The 27452-nt window shown below is 35.6% G+C and overlaps 1 protein-coding gene across 12 annotated transcripts in view; it reads right to left on the reverse strand.

Annotated features, from left to right (window-relative positions):
- ABI3BP (ABI family member 3 binding protein) overlaps window positions 1-27452 on the reverse strand; it is a 245748-nt gene that overhangs the window by 111178 nt on the left and 107118 nt on the right. For 8 of the 12 annotated variants that reach the window (XM_054577373.1, XM_054577375.1, XM_054577376.1 and 5 more), the window contains 9 exons: window positions 25998-26179; window positions 25388-25443; window positions 16638-16686; window positions 15201-15269; window positions 14589-14681; window positions 9056-9133; window positions 6884-6958; window positions 5186-5257; window positions 4604-4678 (listed from right to left, as the gene is read on the reverse strand). In XM_054577373.1, the coding sequence (XP_054433348.1) occupies window positions 4604-4678; window positions 5186-5257; window positions 6884-6958; window positions 9056-9133; window positions 14589-14681; window positions 15201-15269; window positions 16638-16686; window positions 25388-25443; window positions 25998-26179 (749 nt within the window). Of the gene's footprint in view, window positions 1-4603; window positions 4679-5185; window positions 5258-6080; window positions 6156-6883; window positions 6959-9055; window positions 9134-14588; window positions 14682-15200; window positions 15270-16637; window positions 16687-25387; window positions 25444-25997; window positions 26180-27452 lie in introns of all 12 variants that reach the window. The other 4 variants (XM_054577381.1, XM_054577377.1, XM_054577383.1 and 1 more) reach the window with 3 other exon arrangements.

Consider the following 27452-nt stretch of genomic DNA (forward strand, 5'->3'; position numbering starts at 1 on the left):
TCACATAGCTTCTTAAGATAAAATAGAATGATAACTCTCTTTGCCTCCAGGGACTTCTGAAGAATCAATATGATGGTATAAATACAACTCTGAATCTCTTAATAGAAAACTGCTATGTATATACAAAATTATACTATTCCAGTGAGGAAGTAATCAACTAGTACATGCACATACATGCAGTGCACAATTCATGAGGGTAGGGGTGGGGTTGGAAGGTACTGAGAGCTTTTCTGGAGCTCACTCTATAATAACACAGGGATCAGAGTCAACTGGCTACCTTCCAATAGAATATAAGGCCAGTTCTACCTAACATCAGAGAGCTTGCCTGTTCTGAATGACTGTCACAAGCACTGAAGTATTTCTGAAATGTGGCCAACATTTTTTAAATACAGGCTTTGTAAATAAGTTGGCATTCTGGCAAGTAATTATAGAGATCTTTGTAATTTCCTTTCTGTACCTTAAGGAGAGGTGGATTTGCCAAGAGAATCAAAATCAATCAATCCTACTTAAATGTAATTTAGAGAGAGTTTAATACAAAATACAATTCAAATAATGAGAGCAAAATGCAGCACTAGTGAAAGGTTAGGAAAAACAGGCTGAAAGTGGGGAAGAATATATTTAATGACTATACTCAGATTTCCTGGAATACTCCAAATTCCACATACCCTGTACTACTCTTGTCATAAACTATTGAAATGACCCAGGGATTTCAATATGCAACTTAGAATTTCCACATTCCTTTTTATATCCAAAAGTATTACAGAAATCCTTTGGAGAGCATGCATTCTGATGATTTGATACAGAATATGAAGTAAATGTGGAAAACAAGTGCAGTAAATGCCGAAGTAAAATGGGTTTTACAAATGGTGTTGATAAATCACGTTTAATAGTTGATAAAGAGAAAAGCAGACCCTGGCATCCAGTGCTCTTTGGCCCTCACAGCTCCGCTTGGTGTTTCCCTGATGAACATCAACAATTTACAAGGACACCAATTTCAGCAAGGCCACTCAGTGACTAAGATGGATCGAGACATAAAGAAGAGTACTCTGTAATCATGTGGAACACAAACAAATGAACGAACATGAAAATAACTGTCCCCACAGCATGGCTAATATGACTAACTGCTGCTTCTTTACCAATCACAACTTGAGCTTCACACTGTTCTCTTTGTCTTCTCGTTAAGAATTATTAAGTTAGTCAATCACAACGTTATTCTACTTTTGGACAGTATCCTATTGAGAGCAAAGCTTTACTTTCTTGCACCCTCCCCAGAATCACCTAACACAGGACCAAATCATAAGTCCTTTCCAACACCGTCTTACTAAAAGTTCCCAGTTTCTCATGATGTGTATTTTCTATTGTTGCAATGAATAAATAAACCTAACTTTGCTCAAATACAGCACCTAACTAACAAATGAAGTTAGGTTAAATAAACCTAACTTTGCTCCTGCTGGTCTTTGACTGAAGGGAATTGACATAGTAAATATAGATGCATTGTATCCCAAAAGAGAAAACAAAATGTGTTAATTTTGCTGTACTAATGCTATTAATACCAGCTAAATTATATCATTCCTTTAAAGGATGTAAAAACTAAAAATGAGATCTATGGTTTTATGGGCCAGCATTCAAGTACTATCTCTACCTATTTCTCTTCTTCCTCCTCAGAATGATTACATTTGAAAACCATGTGAGTACTTGGAAAATAAAATAATGATATACATTGCAACTAAATAGGAAATACTTAGTACATGTATGAATTCACACAGAATCAATCACAAGAAATAGGAAAGGCTGAAGTCAATGAAAGAATGGCATGACTATATCAACTCTTTAAATCACAAATAATGTATATAATAAATAATGTATATGATAAATTTTAATTTGAAATTTATCATGTTAGGAAGATGCCACAGAATTCTTATACAAGAGTTAGTTGTAAGCATTGCCTGCATTAGCAAAAACAAGGGATAACAATCACCTACTTTGAGAAACCAATCATATGGATTTGAGTCCTCTTGTCCTACAATTAACCACATTTGATGATTCTTATCTGCACTATGTGAAATATTACAGTCTACAATGTAGGGTGTTCATACAAATCACCTGGAGATCTTGTTAAAAACGCAGATCCTGACTCAACAGATCTGGAGAGCACAGCCCCAGATTCTGCCTTTTTAACTAAGTCCTCAGTGATGCCAATGCTGCTGGTCCAAGGATCATACTAAGGAGCAGAGATATACAGATGAAATGCACTGAGAGTGGGTGGGGAAGTCCCAGGGCTACCGCTCAGGCCTGCGATCATTACCTACTGAGCTGTTAGAGCCGACGACCGCCCTGAACTGCCATCCAGAACGCTGGCAGTTCACAGCTGGAAGTTCTCTGGCAGATAAATAATAAAACTGCTTCCTGCTACATTAGCCACTACTTATATTCCAAAAGGGCAAAACCAGAATATTCCTTTTCTGAAATTAAAGACAAAAAGAACTCTGCCTTTAATGGAATTTCTAATCTCATCTATCTTTGCCTCTTTCTAACTCTGCAATGTTCACTTCCCAACCTACTCTCTCCACTCCCAATGTCTGCTTCAATTCAGGCTTTACATGTAATTCACGCCCTAGGCATTAAGATTTCATATGGTTTCCTTGAGGTTTTGGTCAGTTCACTCTTGAATAATCATAGACACCAAAAAGCTAGTGGCTGCTCAAGGGAAACCTTGGGGGACCCTCTGCCCGCTATGTTACGACACAAAAGCAAAAGGATAAAAGGGACCTAAGAGGCCATTTGGTCTAGTGAGCCCCCAAAGTGTTTGTTTTGGGAGAAGTTATGTTCACGAGGGTCGTGGGAGGCAGGCCAGGCCTGTTGTAGTGTAGCAGATAAACCATCACTGGCACCGTCAGACTAGTTGTTCCATAGTCACACTGCAGCTGTGCCTGTGTGATATCAGTGGAGCAAGAGGCTCAGTATGAAACTCTACTCAGGACCAGGGTTTTGGACTCAGGTGACCTGGATTGCTAAACATATTTTCATACTCACGTTGAATAATGGCACTAAAGTTTCTGGGTCAGTGACTAGGGGAGCTGTGTTTTAGAAAGACCCAATTTGAGGATTCTCTGGATTGGCTGACAACTATAGCTAACTTTCAAGTGTTTTCCTACTTGAGAAAAACTAGGAGAGATTACAATAATAGACACCCTTACTTTAGTTGATACAACCTTGTGTCTTTTGCTGATATCTGATACCATTACACATATTAGAGGAAAGATGATTTGACTAAGATCTATGTATCTGAAGGCTCAGTCTCATTCTTTCTCAAACCGGTCCCCTGTTGGACTTCTTACTGAAGAATACCACAAAATAGTGGTTATATTACTTTATTACCTGAACTTTTAACTACATTATAGACTATAATATGTGTGCTCAAAAAAAATCACAACTAGAAGATATACAAAACATTTAAATACAAACAAGTAAAACAAAAATCATGGAAGCAATCACACTAAATAGTTTCCTATACAAGAGTTAGTTGTAAGCAACTACGAAGCAACTATAAGAGGTTTTCTTATAATTCTCATTTGCTGAACATCCACCCTCTTAAGTTTACAGCTAGATATCAAAGAGAAGATATGCAGGAAACTTTTTAATTTAGAAAAATCTATTTAAAAAAAAGGAGAGCTATCTCTTGTAATCAGTTTTAGTGGTGTAACACAAGAATTGTCAGGAGAAAAAAGCCAATTGCCACAATTTAGAGAAAGAGTAAACTAAGACCCAGAAAAGTAGAGTAAATAGCTAAAATATATGATTAGTGGGAAAGCCAGAACTGGAAACAAAGTCCAGTATTAATGCCAAGACTTGGGATATCTTCCCTCTACATCACAATATGCAGACAGATTTTAGGATTTAGTAATAGTATCTTGCACACAGTGCTCTCAAATGTTCCTTGTTAACTAATATAAGGTATGGGATGAGGGGCAATGGGAGTCACTTTCCCTGCCCCCACGTAGCTAGACTTGCTGATTTCCACCAGCGGGCTCAGTTGACTTGAGCATCCATAGGGGCTGGGAAGCCTTTTTAAAAGTTGGACAGTCGGTGCAATGTCCTGTCACTGTTCCCTGGGCTGCAAGTCATACAGCTCACTCCCAGGTATCTGGTACCACATTTGATACAAAAAGGTGCTCAGTAAATAGCAATAATTGCCACTAAAAAAAAAAGTCCATTGCTGAAAACGAAGCAAATTATCTACCTGCAAAGGAAACAAATTCATCTGTTAAATCAGACCCATGATGATGCTTATTTTTGTTACTACCCTTGTGTTGCTAAAGAGATCTCTAGAAAATCAATGAGCCAATGTGTAGTTCATCTCCTAGCCAAAGTTCTAATTAGATATCCAGATGTTAAAAGACAGATCTTTAAAACAAATGCAAAAACGTTTTGCTTTCGTACTGAGGGGGGAAAAAAGGGATTTGTTTAAGTATCAGGATGATTTATAGCTGTACCATATACTACAAAGTATACTGATAATCAACTAAGGACCCTATAAAAATAAAAACAAGAAATTATTTCATACTATTGCATCAATTTATTTTTTAAAAAAGAATGCAATTACCAGTTTGAGGAGGTAGAACTTTGGAATCTTCAGATGTTTTAGTTATAGGTTCAGGCCATGGTTTTTCACTTGAAGCTACAGAGCCAGAAAAAAAAAAAAAAGAAAAAATAAAAAAGGAGGGAATTTGATGAAGACTTTTTGGGGAGGACAAAGAAACAGAAATAAGTTGCTGGAATGGTGACTACCAGAATCCGGCAATGTAAATCACATACTGAGCCAATCAAAAGCCATCATTTATCGAGAAGAAATCTGTATGTCCCCATCCTGAGAGCAATTAATTAGTGACTAGAGAGAGACCAAAGTTTGGCATGATATTCTCAACACTTTTGAGGGCAAAAATCTAACTTAATGAGCTATGTAGAATTAAGACTGATGATGGTTAGTTACTAAATTTATAAAAAATCCAATCAAATAGTTTTTTGTTTGTTTGTTTTTTTAAACCAAATCAACAACTTGTTTGGCCAAGTTCATGGAATTCATCAGTTCACTGAGGTTCGGAGAGATAGGACCCAGTAATGTGTCCTCCAGAACTGAGCGATCACCACCCACATCTTAACATCAGGTTTCAGGTGCTGTTATTACCCCAGGAGCCCCCAGGTTTCTCAAAAAGGAAGGGTGTTTTTGCCTGAGGAAATTCTGGAAGTCTTTTCGGAGCTGTAAAGAAACACATAAGAAATGTTATGACTTGAGGTGCAAGTAACAGAGAAAAGATTTTGCTAAAACAATCATAAAAAGGCAAATTACTCATGTTAAGTAAGGGATTGTTAATAGTATTTCTTAATCCTGTGTTTCAATACTGGATAATATAATAAAGCTTTTATTTTAAATAATCAAGCCACTATATTTGAAAATTTATGAGTTCTTTTTTCATTTTTATTAAATTAGTTTTCTAATTTCTTCAACTATGTGTCTATGTGCTCTTAGATATATTTAATTTAGACTCAAATTAAGCATCAAACACATCTGAACTAAAAAATGTCCATTTAATAGCTATTAAAAATAGAATTTTGATGACTACATGTCTTTATATATAAGCTCATCACTAACAAATTTTCTGATATTGTGCTTAGACAGAAATTTGAAGAATTCTAAGAAAGAGCCTGCATAAATTATAAATATATTTTCTCTGTGAAGAGAAAGAACTGAATAAAAGATATTTAGAGAAATTATAGAAAACAATTTATACTGTGACATGATAATTTTAAATTAAAAGAATCAAATATAACATCAAAATGTGACCACCAAAAAGAAAACAACTGAAGGATTTGTTATGGAGAGAGACTCTCTAGGACCTAAATTATACAATAAAGATTTTTATAACATTTAAAAACTTGGTGTTGAGGAGCTTATTGTTTTAAAAACCAAGTTTCTCTTCTTTCCTGTGAGGAGACAGATTTGAATAAATTAGTCTAAGAACTTTCAAGCATGTGTAAAATTTCCAAGGTAATAATAAGTAGCAGTGTTTAATAATTTTTACCTAGAGTGCTCAGTGGTAATTCAAACCTAGGTATTAGAATAGTTTGAAATCTTTCCGGGGTCTTTTTGCTGAGAACTACAATAAAGAAGAATTCAGTTAGCAACTGTACGGATTGGGATTTGACATTGTGGCTTCACCATGATCAGGCGATACATGCTCAAAACAGAATGTGCGCTGGGCAGCAGATGCCTTTCATGGAAATAGATGGCTTTCCCTGAAAAAGTTTTACATAGCTGTTCAAATTTGAAGGTACATTTTCAAAGGGCTGTTGTGTGGCACAGATGGTCAACATCACAAGTACAGAACAAAATACATGCTGCTCCTTTTCTTCAGAAGAGAATGAAGCACATAAGAATCTTTTGGGCCAAGAAGCAGCTAACATGCGTGACATGAAATTCTTATTAGAAAGCGTGACACTTTGGGGGATTCTCCTCATGTTTAGTACACACAAGACTTGGAAAAGCCAACCAAAACAGAAAGCACAGACATAGTCAAGACTTTCAGGTTTCCCCCACCTCTCCAAGCTCTCCAGGTTAAAAGGCTGGCATTCGTTTTTCCATACATCCCAAAAGACTGGTGAAAAGAGTATGCACTTAGCACCTAGAATCCAGAGCTGCCTAAATATCATTCACCAGGATCAAAGCATGTTATTAACTCTTTAATAAAATCGGTCCTAGAAATAGGAAGCTTAACCACTGCTGGTAAGGAGGAGAGAGAAGAAGAGAAAGGTAAGGTATTGGATTACTTTTCTATGAGTGCTGGGAGGGTTTTGCTTGTTTTAGAAAAAAATTTCTTAGAATTACCCAGTGTTGTTTCTGAAATGTCTAACGCGCTAGATACAGTGGGTTTAGTGGTTCTTGGAACTGATTCAGGAGACACTGGAAGGTAAAAAAAGACAACTTTACAAATTAAGATAAAATTATGAAACAGCCAAAGACCCTAAGACACGTGTTGCCCTTGACAATTAATAACTGACACATAGTTCATTACTTTTCAAGTTCCTTCTGTTAAAGACTCTCTGGCTTGCTTGCTCCAGGGCCTGATCTGACATTGCTCCCAAGCTTTCCTTTCTCAGTCTGGTCTATTTTCCATGTGTTACAAAAAGCACACTGAACTGACCTCCATGAAAGCTCTTATCAGACTAATCATAATTTTTTATTTGTCTGTCTTTTCTTTCTTCTTATCTTCAGGACCCAGTGCAATGTCTGAGGTATAGTAAGCCAGCACGTGATAAATGTTTATTAAATAAATGAATTGGTGAGCAAATAAAATTATGACCCAGGGCAAAAAGGTTTATTTAGAACTATTACAGTATATTGTTTCTCTCTTTCAAATAGCAGTCAATGTGCAAAGGTTGGAACTGCATTGAAATAAGGATTCAAAAGCTCAGTCACAAGGTTGTTCCAAGTGCTCTATCAAAGGCAAGGACAACCTCAGTTAAATAGTTTTTAAGAAATAAAATCCAAGATCACTGAGATCTGGAATGAATTGTGAGCTAGACAATCCCAGAATTTTTTTCCAGAGTAAGGACTTGTGATAACACAATAACACTGAATAAAAAGTTACCATGTTTGACTAAGTGTTTCTGAAGTGGAAAATTCTGAGGACAATTTGGCAGAGAACTAAGAAATACGTAGACTCTCCCATGAGATACTGGGCCAAATGAAGAAGTATAATTGGGAAGAATCTTTGGGACAGAAAAGAAGTTGGGGTCATCCACTGGTTCATGCCTATGTTTTTATTGGTGTTGAACAATTACATTAAAATCAGAAAACTACCTAGGAATTTCATTCAAATAGATTATTCCAGCATCTTGAATAGGTTTTACCTCTGCCCCAGCTCCCATGAAGGTGAGGAATGGAAGGCCATCTCTCTGCTTTAGGCAGAACCACATACTTCTTGCTTTGTCAGAGATATCCCTACCTGCATTGGTGTCTTGAAATCAAGTTATTTTATTTCCCCACCGATCTTTATCTTCTCTGGAACAGTTATGAGTTCCAGAGTCTAGTACAAGGTAAATATCACTAATACTTCAGGGTATAGTCATTTTATAGATTAAAAAATTACTTTAGATTGCAGTTACTTTGTTAAATGTGGATTTGGGGACATTCTTGCCAGATGTTTGCTTTGCTGAGTCCTAGATAAGGTGGTATTGCTCTGGCAAAAACTCCGTAGTTCAGAGAATAATGTGTCCCCAGTGGGATGGACTTGGGCAGTTCATTCATAGATGAAATGCTGAATGTTTGCTAGTAACGGTTGATAAGCTGGGGAAAATGCATACCACACTTATTCTTTAAAGCTTTTTTAATGAACTAGTATCTCTTGTCTGTATTAGGACTGTTAATCCTCCAAAGATATTGTTGCTATGGATCTGTGAAGGATATTGGTATTCTACTCAACAGACCACTTGAAAAAGTGAAGAAATAAAAATGGTCTCATGTCTTTACATAAAAGAAAAATGCCAAGCCAGGTATTACTTTCTTGTATAAAAATATTTCAGCCCTGGCTGGTGTGGCTCAGTGGACTGAGTGCTGATCCACAAACCAAAAGGTCGCTGGTTTGATTCCCAGGCAGGGGACATGCCTGGGTTGTAGGCCAGGTCCCCAGTTGGGGGCATGAGAGAGGCAACCTATTGATGTATCTCTTGCACATTGATGTTTCTTTTTTTTTCTCCCTCCCTTTCTCTCTGTCTAAAAATAAATTTTAAAAAATATTTCAGTGTTGAGGTGACAACTTTGGCTTAGAGTGAAAAATAGTTTCCATATTACATATCACTTATATGATTCAACATATAACTGATGTATTTTGCATCGGTTGTTCTTCCAAACATTAGCACCTATCATTTTGTCCTTATGATCAAAATGAATTTCCTACTGGCTCTTCACTGAAAAAAAAGGACAGCTTATCAATCAATTACCATTTGAAAAAAAATATTACTTATTCTTGCAAAGGTAATGACACAAAGATCTCATTACCTGTTATGGGCTGAGCTGGGATTTTTTCTACCTTTGGTGTTTTAGATTCAGCTGGTAATGCCAAGGTTTCATTCTTAGCTAAAAAAATCAAAGAACAAGCAGTTTGCCTCACTTTCTTATAATACAGTGTCCAAATGCAATTCATTCAAAACAAAATCAAGTAGCACACTACTTCCAGCAATCTATTCTGCTTGTATCCCTTCCCACCTGGCAGTCAACAAATTTATTGTGCATTTCTACAAGGGATTAGCATGAATAGATGACCATCTTTGGAATTCCTTCCTGTTAACCCTCAGTAATTCTTTAAGATCTAAGCTGGCATTGGAATGAAGAAAAAAAATCACAACTCAATACTTGGATAACTCTCAAGTTGTTCTGATTCAAAGAGTTTCTGGAAGGCCTATGTTGTATCGCAAACACTCACTGGAATTTTATATTCAAGTACTCCTAACTTTTAAAAAAATCAATGCATAGAAAATGTCCATTACTATGCATGGTAAAACATGTAATAGGTTGTGACACTGAAATTTTAGAAAAGCACAAATAACACATGGGAAACTAAGTTATTTGAAAATATTTGTGGTAAATAAACATCAATTTATTTGAGCCACATGTTAACAAAAATCTTTTGTTTTGGTCATTAGGGATTCAGTGTAAAGAATAAAATAAAATTTTCCCCATTTTTTTCCCCTCTTCAGACAACTAGTTAGGAAAATTCCTTCTAAAATTTAGGTATTCTTTTTCAAAGAAAGTACATTTCTATACTAGAGATTCCCAATAATTAAGATAGTTTTCATTTTAAAAATGCACCAAGGATTAACTTGATCCTGCTATTTTGCACACAAAATTAATGACCTACTTGTAATATTTTGAAACCGTCTAGTGGCACGAAAGGATTCATTCATCTTTGAGATAGCCTGATCATGTCACCTTGAACTGATTATGATCAGAGGGATTTTTTAGAGTCCTAAGACTGCACAGAACCTTCTTGGGTTTCTCAGCTTTGGCACTATTGACATTTTGGGCTGGATAATTTTTTGCTGTGGGGCCTTTCCTTGGTTGCAAGATGTTTAGTAGCACCTCTGGCCTTTACCCACCAGAATCCGGGAGCACGTCCAGAGCTGTGGCAATCAAAAATGTCTCCATTTGGGCAATGACAAATATCTTCTGGGAGACAAAATTGCTTTCTTTTGAGAACTATTGATCTAACCTGCTCTCTCAAAGCTCTTTGAGGATGCAAATTTTGTAACCTCCGTTTGTAGTTCACATCACTGTTGTAAAGACCATTTTCCTCTTTTCAGTTGACAAGGGCATAAAATATTTATTTACTTGTGATGGACAAAGCCTTCCCTTTCACAATGTTAATAGAAGCTAGTCAATGTTTAATGTGTATTATACAACTGTTCAACAGATTTCTACATAGAGTTAATTATTTTCAGGAATGATTTAAAATGCTGCTAATAGGTGTCACATGTGCCACTTGCTTGCCACATCTAAAAGCCAAGTGTGTGTTTTGGATTCCTGTGCACATGAAGTTGCACAGCATGTTTGCATAACAGAAATGTTTAATACCATTTTTAAAATTAATTTAGCAAGTCATAAAGAGAAGGGACTCTATTTCTGGAATAACTAACTAAAAACACAGATCCAGTATAATTTTATTAAAAAATTATATTTTTAAAATTTCTAAATTTGATCAACCTTTTTTCCTGCCTTTTTTGTAGTTATGGATTTTGATTAGAACCATTGTGATTGTTAAAAAAGAAAAAAACACATTCAGATTACAAATTTTTTATGAGCAAGCTCTAGTTCTGTTATTTTTAGCATGTACCATAGGAAGAGTGATTTTTTTTTGTTTATTTTTTCCAAATGTAAGGTTATAAAGTTTTTCTTTAACAGTCTCTTCTTTTCCAGTGTCCTCTCATCCTTTAGGACACATTAGTTAATGCTCTCCTTCCTGGGTAATATCCTAAGTTCGAGGTGGTTGCCTGCCTGACCTGGACCATTTATTCACTTACTTAATACTTTATTTTTAACTTACAGATCCTAGATGTCCATGCAATGCTCTAAATTGCTTTGCTTTAGTTTCTTATAGTCTAAACATGCCCTTTGCTGGCAATCACCTTAATCTAAAATTAGGCTGAAAAAGAAGGAAAAAAAGGTAAACTGCCTTCCCAAGAGAAAATTGTATTCTTTACAAATCACTAATTCCTTAAAAAGGCATATTGTATTTTTAAATATTGCATTTCATGATCAGAGAAATTGATAGATCGAGAAATGTTTAAATTGGGTCTTTTTATGTTTCCTGTCAACCCTGAGCCTTCACCTACGCTTTCTCTGTACAAGTGCAACTTTGGCAATAGTGGAACAAAATGCCTTCAGAGTGACCTAAAACCCAGGAAATTTTTTTTTTTTCCTGTCTGATTCTTCTGTACCTTTTTTCAACATTACTGTTTCCTTTACTTTTTTGGCAAGCTAAGCTTTGGCTTTGGCAAACCCTTTGTATATCCTTGGGAAATGTGGGTGTAATACTAGCTTTCTTGTTTATTTCTCTCATTATTCACACCATGTGTTCTTAGAAGAAAAGCTAATAATTTCTTGATGTCCCATGATGCGCCCTGCTGGAATGAGGATATTACTTTTAGGATTTACCCCATTAAAAAAATAGGGCTTTTCTTAATTGTGGTGATAAATAAATCCAGGAAAGTTTATTTCTCCCTAGTGAATATAAAGAATTACGTCCACATTAAAAAAAAAAACAACTCTACATTTAAAATGTAATTTTTAAACACAGTATGTTAAGATGGTACATTTGATGGCTTTATTGGACATTTTCCAACATACTGGCTCTCGATCTCTTCAATGTGTAAGAAGCTCATCAGTGTTAAATTTGTCAGGTGTTTTCCCAGAACTACAAGTTAAAAAATATATTTAAGTATTTGCATAGCATTTTCTCTATTAAAATAACAACCCTGAAGGTTTAGTGACTTATATAAGTAAAATAAAAATTAAACAAAATACAAAAATCCACTATTTAATCTCTAAATTAAAGAAAACAAAACACCTGAATTGGTATTAGGGGAGCATGTGGAAATTTACAAAAACCAAACACACACAAAAAAAGCAGGGGGGAGGGATTTGGAATATCATTCAAAACTAGAGACTAAGGAATAAAACATCCTCTAATTCAAAACTGACAGCAGTGGTCTGGGGGAAGAAAACGCTCTGTTCATTTTCAGTCTCCTTCACATATTCTGGGTTTTTAGTTTTGACAGACAGATTAGAGACCAAATCAATCAGAGATTGGCTTCCCCCTTGCCCCCCCTCTTTCCAAACAAGTGTTTCCTAGGTGCAGGGCAAGGCAATATGTAGGCTCCAGATAGAGAACCAGTGAGTGCAAAAGTCCTGAGTTCTGGTTCCAAACATCGGTTCACTGAAGGCATTGCATTTGGACACTCTCTGGCTTTTAGCACAGCATATAGATGGTGTAGAGTTGAGTCACAGGGTTTTATAGTTCAAAGGGAGTTGATCAAGTCTGATGTAGAAATTAAGGATATGAAACCTTGAGTGACTTGTCTACATTCTTGTAGGTAACTCACCCTAAAGCTAATAGCTGTGAATATTTTACAGTAATAATGTAAGGATTGCACAAAATCACAGAGATTTAGTGGCAAATATTTTCACATCTTAAGGAAATGGTGATACATAAGCTTTGAAGATTTTTCTAAAATTGTAAGCCTAATAGTCCACCTATTTAGTGTCCTTCTGCCCACTTAAGGCTTTGTTCCTCCTTCTAGGAAGCTCTCAAAATTAACAGCTAAGAGAATTTAAGAGTTCCCATCTTTTAAACCAGTTTCAGTCTGGTTGCCTACCACGATAGAAGCAAACAGGTCAGGTCTCCAACAAGGGAAAAGTAAATCTGAGGCCCCAGTATGGGCATGACCTGTGTGTAACTCACCATGATAGTCCCCAGAAACTTGCTGTCTGGCACAGAGTAATGCTTAGTAAGTATCTGTTGACTGAATGCTACCAATTCAATTCTGTAAGTGCTGCAGTTCTGAGCTAGTGCCAACTTTAGGGGAAGTATTTTTCATTCTTGAGTCTTTTTCAATTTCTATCACGTCACTCCATCTCCTTCCATATTTATTAATAGCCCAAGACATTCTCCAGAAACTTTAGAGGGGTGGTTCTCAAAGTATGGTTCCAGATCAGCAGAACCAGTATCACCTACTAGTAAGAAAAGCAAATTCTCAGGCCCCGCCCCAGACCTACTGAATCAGGAACGTGGGGGTGGGCCCAGCAGCCTGTGTGTTTACAAGCCCTCCCGGGTGTCTGATGCTTGATCAGATTTGAGATCCTCTGCTATAGAGAGAATACAAACTAATCTGACACTCAAATGCAGGAACTAACTTAGCCCAGTGACCACTGCAACTCTGGGCTCCTTTCAAAAGGTTTTTGTGGTTTTGGTTTTTGTTTTTTCAAATTGTTATATGTTTTTAAACACTGAAATCGTATCGGGTTCCTTCTATAAGTAGGGAGCAGTATCAATCTCAAGTAAATGGTAATGCTAACAGCCCTGACCTTTACCTCAGTTCTTATTCAAAGTATCTCATGGTCCCTTAATAGTGTGCTAAGTGTAATTTATAACAATTACTCTATTTGAAAACTGTACCTATATAATTGTGTGCATTTTCAATAATTTGATAAATGTTCACCATTCTCTTATAAATGTAAATTCCTTTATTATTTTATGTACATATAAAATAACTATTTCCTTATAGAATATGATTTAATAATTTCAATACTTCAACTGCTCTGCCCTGAATTTTTTCCCCAATTTTTTAATTGTGGTAAAATGTAGAGAACATATAGATTATGGCCCTAACCATTTTTAAATGTAAAGCTCAGTAGTACTAAATACAGGTGAACATCACCACCATTCATCTCCATGACTCTTATCATCTAATAAAATTGAAAATATGCGCCATTAAACACTAACTCCTACTGCTCTCCTCCCTCCAGTCCTTAGCAACCATGATTCATACAGTATTGGTCTTTTTGTAATCGGCTTATTTTGCTTAGTATAATATCCTCAAGGTTCATCAATATTGTAGCATATGCCAGAATTTCCTTCTTTTTTAAGGCTGAATAATATTCCACTTTATTTTGCTTATCCATTCATACATCAGACACTTCAGTTGCTTCCACATTTTAGCTACTGTGAATAATGCTACTATAAACATGAGTGTACAAATATGTCTTCGAGAACTATTTTCCAGTTCTTTTGGTTATATACCCAGAAGTGGAATTGCTGGATCCTATGGTAATTCTACTTTTAATTTTTTAAGGAGTGGTCATACTGTTTCCATAGCAGCTTTACCACTTTACATTCTCATCAATAGTACATAGGCCTGTCCCTTACTTTTACTTTGAAATCCAGAATATCTCATTTTCTAGATTCCTAGGATATTCTAAGAATATCAGTGCTAGCACTGGTCACTGAAAAGTTCAATCACAGAACTTTGTTGCTTACCTAATTGTGTCTTGACTGCATCTGAAATCTCAAACATTATGGATGTAGGAAGTTTTACAGTAGTTTCATTAAGACCAGGAATAACAAGGTGGACTGCAAGGAAATAGAGGAAAGATGAGAGGAAGAAAATGCATCATGACATAAAATAAAGCTCAGAGTGTCAGATACTAGTAATTATGAAGTATAGCTATTTAGAACTGAACTACCAGAATCCTCTGGCTTTTAATCCACAGATGCAAAAAAAATTATACAATGGATGCTTAGGATGTGTGGTGAACAAAGAATACCATTATTAATAATAATTTTTAAAAGAGAAGTTCAATATGACAAAGATTCCCTCATAACTTCAACAACCCTGTGGGGTAGGTAGGATGGGTGCCATCATTCCCACTAGGCATGAGCTTGAGTTGTTTCTCTAACACATTGTGATAGAGGTAACATCTCTTGTCTCTTAGCTGGAATGAACATAGCCAGGGTCCTAAATGTTGAAAGGAAATGAACCAACATCAATTTAACAGACCTACTCATAGTGCATAATTCTATAGAGGCTCTATTATTTTAAAAAATTGCCTGACTTTCTTATTATTAAGTATAGGGTTCAAGATGACTCACCCAGTATTGTTCCTCCACTGGGAGTCTTATCTGGGGATTTTGTTGAAGCCCTGTGAACATTCTGAATCACTGTTGAAATACAAAAAGATAATGGTGGTTGGGAGAGGGGGGTGGATAGTCAGAAAACAGTAAAAAGCTAACAATGTGAAGTCATCTGCACTGAGGAAGCCCTGATCTAACTTTTCAATGAACAGAAAAGAACTCATTAGGTTGACTACACAGCCAATGAAAGGGCTAGAAGGCACATCTTAGCACTGATGCCTATAAGTAATGGAAGGCTATTACACTAACATAAAGTATTTTATTCTAGTGAGTTGAAAATTTCCTTTCTGATCCTCATTCCCTGCTGCCTACTCAAGTTCAAGAAATGGTCCAAAATGGGGAAATGTATATTTTCAAAGCAAAGAATCCTTGGATAATTACAATACCAATTGACCCCGCTTTGAGAGTACATGGGACAGTATTTTCTTAAAATGAGGAACAATTTTAAGTGCCCAATCTCTTCTACCCAGAAACTTTCTGGACATAATAAAGTCAGTTCAATAATCTGAAAAACTGAGTCAAAATAAAAACAACCAAATGATGAAATGAAATAAGACATTATAATTCTTAGAGCCAGGATGTCTTTATTTTCCCTAAAGTGACCACTACATCAAGTTTTTGTTTCATTAACCCAAATATCCTATAATTATTTTATTCATGCATGCTAACTTAACACTAAACTAAGCCACGCATATTTAACTGACTTTTTAAAATTGAATACTTATGATTGCTTTGTCCCTAGTTGTACAGCCAATGTGACTTGCCATGACTTGCCTTATTAGTATAAGAGCCAAAATTACCTATTAACTTCTAATTTACTAGACTATACTGATTTCTTCAAACTTTTTTCTGAAAAACAATAATCAGAAAAGTTGAGAAGATACGTGAAATATTTAATTATCTCAGTTGAAAAGTGTATTAAAAATAATTCTAGCTCTGGCCAGGTGCCTCAGTTGGTTGGAGTGTCATTTCATCCACCAAAAGGTTGAGGGTTTGATTCCTGGTCAGGGCACAGACCTAAGTTGTGGGTTTGATCCCCCAATCAAGTACAGGAGACAACAGATCAAGTAGGGAAACATTGAAGTTTTTCTCTCTCTCAAATCAATAAACACATATCCTTGGGTGAGGAAAAAATATATACAGGGTCTAGCACAAATAACACCCTTCTTTATTATAGAATCATAAGCATATAATTCTGTAACATAACAACATCACTCAAGCACACCATATGAGTTTTTAGGTGAAGTGTTCACATTAAAACTATAAATTATTATGCCCATATTATCCTACCAAGTACACTCAGGCAGGCATTACTTCTGCTTGACCCTGTATGTGTGGTGTGCGTGTATGTATGTACTTCTAAATACGTATCCAGAACAGACTCATAAACATTACCTTGCTTGATGACTGTTATTGGGATCAGCTTCCTTGGGACATATGCTGGCTAAAAAGAGAAGAAGAAAGTCAGCTTTTTAGTGTTAACTTTTTAAAAATAATAAATCAACTGGAAGTGGCCCTTTCTTATCTTCAGTGAAGTCTCCCATGATACTGGTTTAATGGTTGCTGGAAAAATCTTAGTACATATGTATCTGCCTCTATTTTATTGGACTTGCTTTGTTTTTCCCATAAATGTCCAAAGGTTTAACAGAAGCAGTTACTTCAAAATTCCCATTAGTTTAGTTAGAAATTGCAATGGAAACAAAATCTTTTGTGTCGAATACTAGTTTATTTTCACTTCATTTCATATGTGACCCAAATTCTTTCTTTACATATACTCTCAAATAGATGGTATGCTACGTATTATCTTCCTAAACCAAATGGCCTCAATTGTTTGAGTGTACCCAACTGCTGCTGCTGCTGCTGCTGCTGCTGCTACTCACAGCTCAACCACCACGAGCTCCTGGCACCAACATTTCTTTGCCCAAGGAGGTAGAGCTGGGAATCAGATCCAGACATTTCTATTTCCAAATAGCCATCCTGTGCATATTTACACACAAAGGACCTCAGAATTAGAAAGGCAGTTTTCAGGACACTGTATATTTCCCTCTCTCAACAAATTACCTCAGATGTCCCCTGAGGATTCCCTTATGAGGGTGGAGTCCTCATAAATGGAATTAGTGTCCTCTTAAAAAAGACCCCAGAGAGCTCTCTCCACCCTTCCACTGTGTGAAGACACAGCGAGAAGATGGCTGGCTGTGGGCCAGGAAGTGATCTTTCATCAAATACCAGATCTGCTGGTGCCTTGATTTTGGATTTCCAAAGCTCCAGAACTGTGAGAAATAAATGTTTACTGTTTAAGCCATCCATTTTTGTTATAGTAGCTCTAATGGATTAAGATGCCTAGCAACCTAGCCTAAAGAATTAATCAAAGGTAGAAATAATCTTTTATTTATAAGGTCATTTATTCCCAAATGTGAAACAATCTTGTTATCCAAAAGCAGAGGTTTTCTTACAAAACTTATGGTTCAAATTTTTGACATCTCTTTAATAAAGTAGAAAAATATGCATAATATAAATACAAAGGATACAAATTCATATCCACAATATAACCTAATTTTATAACAAATATGTACAGATAAAAGGTTAGAGGGGAATAGATCATAGTTGTTTTTTTTTTTAACAGTAGATACTTTTATAAGCTGATATTAATTTTATTTTGTGTACCTTTATCTTCCAAATTCTTTACATGAGTGAATTACATTTATAATTAGAAAAAGTTATTTTAATCAACCAGTCTGTTCAGCTACTGCATAAGCTTCTGTACTGCATAGTTCATACACTATTGGTAAAGAAAGAATGATGTAAATATATAACCACAATTTGTACATGATTTTTCCCAGGCAAGGTGAAGAGAAAAGTAGGAATAGAAGTAAAATCTTCAGCAGCAAAGAAAAAAAAAATCTTCAGCTTTGATGTTGCACTGGCGGCAGGATTTTTTTCATCCCTTTTTAATAAGAAAATGGAACATGAGCACTTGCACACAGGACCCTTCCCATGGTGCAGCCTCGTGTGTCCACCTTCCTTCCCCAGTTCTGCTCTAGCGAGTGGGTTGGAGTACAAGGTCTCTATCATTTCGCAGAATTTTAAATGCCTGCTCTGGCAGCCTCCAGTCACATGGGAGCCACTGGCCAGAAGAACCACACCATCTTCACGAGTACTAATAATTGCTTTGTTAGAGCTGTGATTGCAGTTCCAAAGATTTTTGAGTGCTTTCTTCTACTGAATTTAGTGCCCTTATTGCTGAATGTGAAGTTTTTCACATTATAGCAAAAATGCCTACATGCTGTTGTATTGAGCCTTTGAATTACATTATACCAATCTTAATTTCTTTTGCTATGATGATTTGTTTTAAACACACAATTTTTTACAAGGACAAGTGGGAAATATTTCACTCTTCACATTAATGGAAGAAGGTTTCTCTTCATGTTCTTACTTGAGTACTGAGCCATGTTCTAAGATGATGGCAAGACTGTATGTGCAGCATGTGCTGCCAAAAAATAAGGAAATCATTGAGCTGCAGAATCCAATTCTTTTTATACCTATAATTACCCTCTTGCCTAATCTGTAATCCACAGATGCACCAAGACTGGACTAATGGGCAAGTGGCTGCCTCTATGTAAGCAGTTTCTAAAGAGCATCAGAAAAGTCCCTCTGCCCAAAATGCCCATGTAGAAGACTCTAAAATTTCCAAGAAGAAATCCACACTATGAATCCCTTCCCTATGTTTTCTTTAAGAAGTGTAGGGTAATGTATGTTACATGGACTCATTGAGAAATGAAATATTGTGATAATTTCCAAGGTAACATTGTTTAACGAATTACAACCCAATTTTAATTAAATTGTTTCATGTACAGTGTTTTGTTTTTTGGGTGTTTTTTTTTTTTAAGGTACCAGTAACTTGCCATCCCAGACTTGCTTGTCATGAACATTTATCAATGTGGATAGGAATCTCAGTGTAGCTGGTGTGGGTGTGGGGGTGGGGAACAAGGCAGGGAGAGCCCCACACGCCGCTGCCCAGTTTAGCTGGTGTGGCTTCAGCAGAACGCTGCTCTTTACGGACACTGTCTTGGTACCAGTTTTCTTTCTCAGGACATTTCCTTGCGATTCTTCTCTCTGCAGCTTGCTGACCCCCATTCCTGCTGCAAACTTCCATCACCACTTCCTTCCTTAGCTCTCATCCCTCCATTCAGCAACTGTTTGTCAAAAGTTTACCATATACCAAGAAGTAAGCATATTTCCCTCCAACTCTGTAAGGGATGCATTGTTTTATTATTATTTTTTTCTGAGTTTCAAGATACTCCGTCCCCTAAGAACCCAGGTTGCACTATATCTTGAGCAGGGGGACAAGGTAAGGAAATTTACTTTTTACCATTTTTCTGGAGGCATTGTGGCTGAGTATCCAGTTGGTGAGATTCAGTGAAGAGATTCATACTAAAGTGGTAGAAGGCAATGTCCCATGACCAATTCAGCTTTTTAGTCCTATTTGGGAAAGGCTCTGTGTATCTAGAAATAACCACAGCAAGGAGTCGCCACACAGGATGTGGGACTTCCATCTCACCTTGCATTGTACTAATTTTCTCCTGGTATTATTTTTTAAATTAGCTTTAACGAAAGTAGTGATGATACCAGGATTTCTTCTTTGCAGGTTATTCTTTACAGGTTTGTCCATTTGGTATTTTTGTGGTACCAAAATAATCACTGTAAATTTAACTTTATGTTCAGGCCCTGAGATAAGAAGGAGCTGTCCATTTGGAAAGTGGCTAAAGGTTGCTCAAAATCAAATTTCAATGGCTCAAGAGCCAAACCACAAGAGAAGAACTTGGGCATGCCACATTCTGGTTTTAATTCATTTGGGGAATGTTCTAATGAAAGTTACGAAACCTACTGATTCAATCTAACATCTGGTTAAAAGTGACTCTAACATTAGACTTGCGAAAGTCTTCATATTTCTGATAAGCTAGGGAGAAATCAGGCATACACCTTTGGTGATATTGTTGGCATAAATATAAATTACTGTACAGAATTAAGGTGTAGGTAGAGACCATAAGGTATTTCTCCCTGTAAACTTCATTTGTTTAATAACTGTTACACTTTAAAGATGGGGTCCATGTCTCTTTTTGCCACACAGATGTGGCTTTTCAAAAAGATAGGTGGATCTCTGATGGAAAAAATTAAAGGGTGAAAATAGGTGTCATATTTTAGGGGAACAGTGATCCTAAGGAGATTTGGATTAATTAATTAAACTTTTATTTTAAAATCTTGGTTAATAAATGCTACATACTTCAAAAATTGACTGTTCAGGTGGAGGGCTCAAGCAAAAGGGAAAAGGGACTCCTGGACGTGAACAACAGTGTGGTGATTGTGGGAGGGAGAGGGTATAGAAGGGTTAAATGGCAAGGGAAAAATATAATAAAAAATTAAAATAAAAAAATTGTTCAGTGAACTAGTTAGATAACTAAGTTTTTTTAATACTATAGAGATAATATATAAAAGATAGTCCTTTTAGCCATCATCTTTAATTTTTTTATATAATGAAACCTAATAGTAAACACTTAACCTTTATAAGAAATGTTTGCCCTGGCTGGTGTGGCTCAGCATTGGACTGTGAAGCAAAGGGTCACCAGATCAATTCCCAGTCAGGGCACATGCCTGGGTTACAGGCCGGGTCTCGGGGGGGAGCGCTCGTGAGGCAACCACACATCCATGTTTCTCTCCCTCTTTCCTTCCCTTCCCCTCCCTCTAAAAATAAATACAATCTTTAAAAAAAAGAAATGTTCTAGATTTTCAACAGAGAGAAAACAGCACAATTATCATGAAAAATGTATTTTCTTTAACAACATCAATCTCAAGTGATACAATTATATTGAAAGAATCATGCTTCTGTTTAATGCAAACATCTGTTCTCTGATTTTTCTAGAGGTATAAGCAGGGATAGCATTGAAAGTATTTTATAACTGGTAAAACGAAGTCATTAACCAGACAGAAGAGACCCCTGTTAATGTCCCTGGCATGTGTCCTTGGGTGTCCTGGCAGAACTTGTGCTTAGATACATCAATTATAATATAAAGTAGCCATATGCTTAAGATGGGGGCTGTAGTCAACATTCAATTTTTTTTTTTACTTAACTATTTTATTGTAAGTGATTAAAATTACATTAAATCACCCAGCCTGGTGTGGTTAAGTTGGTTGGAGCATCATCCTGTACCAGGGGTGTCCAACGTGTGGCCTGTGGGCTGCATGCAGTCCAGGATGGCTGTGAATGCAGCCCAACACAAACTCATGAAGTTACTTAAAACAGTATGAGGTGTTTTTGTTTTCCTTAGTGTTTGTGTACTTAATGTGTGGCCCAAGACAACTCTTCTTCTTCCAGTGTGACCCAGAGGTGCCAAAAGGTTGGACACCCCTGCAACTGAAAGTTTGCCAGTTCGACCCCCAACAGGGCATATACCTGGGTTGTAGGTTGGATCCCCGGTTGGTATGCATATGGGAGACAACCAATCAATGTCCTTTTTCTCTCTCTCCCTTCCCCTCTCTCAAACTCAATGAACATGTCCTTGAATCAGAATGTTTACAGATTACTTTAAATCACTTCCCTGAACCACAGACATTAATACCAGGATCATTCACTACTTTGGAGAAGCAATGGGACATTGTAGTAAAAGCGCATGTTTTGGCTCTGAAAATATCTATCAACATTCAATTAATTAACCTAAATAGTATTGATTTTTCAAAAACGGACAGTCTAAAGTTCACATTGTTTTTCCCATGTCAACTGTCCCCTTTCAGAAGTTGTTGAGCAGTTTTTGCAGCATATAAGTTTTAGGTATAAGTGTATATATGAATAAAAACATTTTTAATGTGTCTTTTGCTTCAAACCCTAAAAGTAAAACATCTGGAATGAATTTAATATATCTTGAAGTGCTGCCTTGTAAAATCAGTCTCAGAGAAGAGATGGCTGAGTATATTGATTGACATCGACTTAATTTGGATTAAAATATTTCTCTAAAGTATCAAATTAATTTTTAGAATCAATTCTAAGTGGCTATGGAAGATGATCAAGGCTGAACAAAGTGCTTTCTTTTCAACTTTCCTGAGCTATCCGAGAGCAATGTGTGAAACAGTTTTCTGCTCTTCAGGAGGTAACAATGAAGAAAGCCTTACAGAGAAGCCTTAAAATATCTTTATAATTAATTCGGGTTTTCCTTTCGAAATAACCAAGAGTTTCAAATCACATCTCATGGGAGCTGGCTGGAGGGTACTCCACCTCACAGCTTGAAGTGATAAAATTTCTGGCTCTGTGTCAATACATGCAGGAAGTTTCTTCCTGGTTCTTCTTGTCACGGCTATTGTGATGTGAAAAAGAAATTAGGTTCTTTGGGAATGAAATGTCAATTATCTTTCCCAATCTTGCTGGGTATTTCACCCTAAATGAAATATTCTGCCAAAAAACACCAATTAGTGGGATAGGATCAATTGACATCATTGTGTCACATGTAAGAGAGAGCACAACAACTAAGAGGGTGAGAGATAAGAAATGTTTCCTGGGAAACCATTGACAACAAGACTGAAGGCTGTTCTAGAAGAGAATCCCTGTGATTGGATTTAAAAGAGACAAAGCCAAAGGGACCTTATGGAGTGGCACAAATCAATACTTGGTACTAAGCCAACTGGTCAATTATTTAGGGAAAAATTTTAACCTAATCAATATAGAACCTTACTACATAAAACAGCAAAATCAAATCCACACAGTTTAGAGCTTAATTATTACAAAATTAAACCACTTATAAAACTAAAAATAAGGGAATATTTATCTGCTTTCTGGATAGGGAAGGGTTTTCTAAAATATAATGCAACTGAGAATATGGCAATGAAAAAGACAATTTGATTAAGTAAATTTTAAGACGACTATTTCAAAAATTCTCATAACAAAGTTGATAACAAATGTGAGAATGTTTCTAGATGATATTACAAAGGGTCAGTGTTCTTTAACCTATACCTCTAAACTATTTAAGAAAAACACCATGAAACACTCAATAAATAAGAGCTTAGATAAAGGTCATTAAATGAAAAATGCAAATGGCTAATAAACAAGTGAAGAAAGTACTCCTTTATCAGAAATCAGCGAACTACAATTAAAAACCATTTTACACTATTACATTAGCCAGGATTTAGTGATGTAAATACATAATGTAAATAATCAGGGTACTATAGCAAGATAACTCTGCTACATTGCTGGCAAGATGGTAAATTGGTATAAATTTTCTGGAAAGAAATTTGACCATACATATTATGAAGTTTAAAAAATATTAGATATCTAAACTGTTAATTCCCATTCTAAGAATCTACCATAAGGGAATAATCAGAAATGTGAACAAAGACTTATGATCATAAATGTTATGACCACAACATCACTTACAATTATAAAAACATTAGAAATAACTTATATGCCTACAAAGCGGAAACTGATTGGGTAGGCAAAAGCATACTTAGATCATGTATACGCACCAATTAAAATATGTGTATGAAGAGAACTTAATGACATGAAATATGTTATGTTGTATTTTGGCTAAGTGAAAAGAATGAGATATTAAATTATATATACCATGATTTTAATTTTATGATAAAAATATGCTTAGAAATAAAATACTCTGAAGTTTTAACAGTAGTCATTCGGTTTCATACTAGTCATAAACGGTTTCATACTAGTCATTTAGCAGTGTTATAGGCAATTTTGTTAATATTTCTTTTTCATTTTATATACTCTAAGTCTTTAAATATTAATGAGATAATTAAGAAAAAATTAAAACTTAAGAAAAAAGAAATAAAGGAAAGAAACAAAGACAGAAAGAAAGCAAGAAAGAGAGAAAAAAGGAAGACAAGAAAGGAAAGAAAGGGAGAGAGGAAAAAAAATCATGGCTTGGGAATGTACCTGCAATCTCCTTTTTAAATATTATTATTTGAAACAAATCAATATACTTCCCTGGGCAGTCATAATACCTAAGAATCATGATTTGATGGTTTTTCCAATATGCACACATTTTTTCCCATTCAAACCACAGAAACGTTCATCTTAACAAGATTATTCCTCAGTTAGTTCTATTTTCTCCAAACCCATTTTCTGTCACTGAAAAGAATTCAGCATATTTTATTCTTATTCCTATGGGGTATATACTACTGTTCTTCCCACAGGGCTACATGATCAGCAGAGTAGTCTGTGGACTATTTAATTAGGCATGAAAAAATATCCTTCCACATACCTCATTCACACACTGAAAAGAATAGCTTTGCAACCACGCATAGTCTTTGAATGTTCATGTGACTGTAGGATATTTCCCTGTCTGAATAATTTCAATTTCTGCCACCAAAATGAGGACCGAATTCCCCTCTTCTCATCCAAGTGCCTCCTCTACCTATTCAGTGACATAACATCCTTCACTTTGTAATTGGGCATGTGATTTAAAATGCAAACAACTTTGTGTTGGTTATAACAATGGCTTAAGTTTATAGCAGGTAGCATGTAACTGTTAGGATGCTTCCTGAGTAAAGATTTTGAAGGGAGAAGGGAAAGAGAAGGAGAAGAGACTGAGTTTCTGAAGTGAGAGAGAAAAAGGTGACTAGATGCGGGGAAATACCTGGCACATAAAATACATAAATATTTACTGCACTAAGTAGAGGCTGTGCACATTAAAAAGACAAACCAATGGCTTTATTATTTTGAAAAGGGTTGGCTCTTTTAAGTAGAAGTGATAGAAAATAGAGCAAAGATTTGAACAGTAGCAATGTAAGTAGAGTATGTACCAATTTGCTCTTAAAACATGGTATAGTAAAAACGCAATCCACAGGACAGAAGATAATAAGCATAATTTCAAAATATCTGGAATACTGAAGTACTAGAGTAACTAGATTAATGTCAGAGTTTTAGAGCTTTAAACAAATTAGAGATGTTCTTGTATTATACTTCTACCTCTGTTTTCTGAAAGAGAAACTAATTCCTAAAATGATATGTACTTACCTAACACCCCATACATAGCTAATCAGTTTATCCAGTCTCGGTACCTAATAATAGGACTATTTCCTTATTTAAATAAAAATACAATGCAAACACAATTATTAAAAAACATTTTTGAAAATAAGCTGGTACATACCACTGTGTTTACTTGATCATAGGTACTTTGAATTTTCCCATTTACTTTGTTTATACCTGACAAAAACAAGAGAAAAATGACATTAGTTTCATTTTTCTTGTTCGTAAAGTAATTCTCACTAATCATTATGAAAACAGGTACAACTCCTTGTGTCTCTAACCCAAGCATGTTATTTTATTTACCATCATTTTAAACACTGATTCCAATAAAGCTTTTAAATGAAGGGATAACAGGAAGAAAGCCTAGGGCCCCCTAAAGTTTTTTATGTCCACTAGTCCAGTTTTCCACCTGAACATTTGCACCCATTATTAGCATTTTGGCTAAGTTGGTATTCATAGTTCAGGGACTGATTTAAAACACCACAGTGACCAATGAACTGTTATCAATGGAGGCATCAAATACTGGCATCATTGTTTTAAAAAACTCATAAAAAACATTCTGAAATATCAATACTCAACAAATTCTATTTACTTTTGCGTTTTCTCAAATACTAGAAGATGGGAATTAACTTGTCTCATATTACACAATTAATACATAATTAAAAATTTGATCATTAGGGGGTAAAGAAAAAAATTACAGAAAGCTTACGAAGACAGTTCCAGGTACTTACTTCCAACAATAGTCTTGTGATTGAAAATTTTACTCCAAATTCCACCTTCTACATTGTCTTTCACTCCAAATTCATAAACCGTGTTGGGCTTTAGATTTTCTACAATTGTTTCAGTGGCTGGACAGAGTTGAAAAATCCATTCCTTTTCCTTATCCTTTTCTCTATAGCGAATTGTATAAAATCTGTTGAATATCCAAAATATGATGCTTTAAAAATCACAGAAAGATTCAGAATGTTTTCAAGTTTCTTAATATATCACAGACTCTTACCTACTCCAAAGACTGTTTTCTATATTAGCTTCTGTTTAAATTTTTAAAAATTTTGTAGAGAACATTAGAAAGTACCTTAATATATGCTTAAGTTTTTAATTTTTGATCACAAATTGGGGAATTGTGCAGCAGCACGGTTACGGTCTGACAGAATTCAGATTTCTCAGTTTTATTATTATTGCTACTTTGCAAAATTAAAGTTGGGAAACAGGGGATGTTCATTTTTTTTCTACTTATGCATAGAGAAGAACATAAGCATAATTTTATGAATACTTAACGTTGTAGTTTCATAGCTGTATGGGTTCAAGCCTTTCACACCATGGAAGTTGCATTAGAAGTAATATCATTCAATTTTTAAAAGATAGCGCTCAAGTTCTAAGATGTAACCAGGACTGCATTGCAAGACTGAAATTTTCTTACCATTACAAAAAAAAAAAAAAAAGGAATCACGACCAATAGCCAAGCTAAGGGTACAAATGAGAAAATTCAAACAATGTAAATTCAAAATCACTGTTATATATATGCTTATGGCTTCATAATATTTCACACATATATAGAGAAGTAATAATAATCCCCACCACTATTTTTTATACCTTTTTCACATGCTAGGTTTTATATATATTTTCTCATTTAATTTTCACAAAAACATCTTAAGTGGTAGAAATTATTAATCCCATTTTCCAAATATGAAAACGGAGTTTCAGAAAGATCGCTTAGCTTGCCCATTGTCACCCAGTTAATGACTTTTACTGGTGGCTATGGCACAACCAGAATACAAAGGAAGACTCCTCTGGCTCTGCTCTCAACAGCCTCGCTAAGCAGAACAGCAGACCTGCAATCTGCAAAGCGGGCGTCACCCAGCTGTACGCAGTAATGAGAATGAATGAGCTAGGGTTGCATATATCCATATGGAGAGATTTTACAAACAAAATATTGAATGAAAATAGCAAATTACAAAATGATATAGTTTCATGTCATTGATGTAAATATCAAAATATACAAACACTAAATGTTACCATATGTTATTCCTGGTATTGTAAGGAGACAACATATTGAAATAGTGCTTTGGCTCCCAGTGAGCAGGTAGGAAGAGGAATGGGATTAAAGGTAGAATGAACAGATAGTTAAACTTCATCTGCTTTTCACTTTTAAGTAAGCATTTTAAGTAAATAGAATAAAATAATAG

Source organism: Pteronotus mesoamericanus, unplaced genomic scaffold (assembly GCF_021234165.1).
Source record: "Pteronotus mesoamericanus isolate MK-2021 breed Mesoamerican mustached bat unplaced genomic scaffold, CSHL_Meso_final contig_42, whole genome shotgun sequence".
Classification (NCBI taxonomy): domain Eukaryota; kingdom Metazoa; phylum Chordata; class Mammalia; order Chiroptera; family Mormoopidae; genus Pteronotus; species Pteronotus mesoamericanus.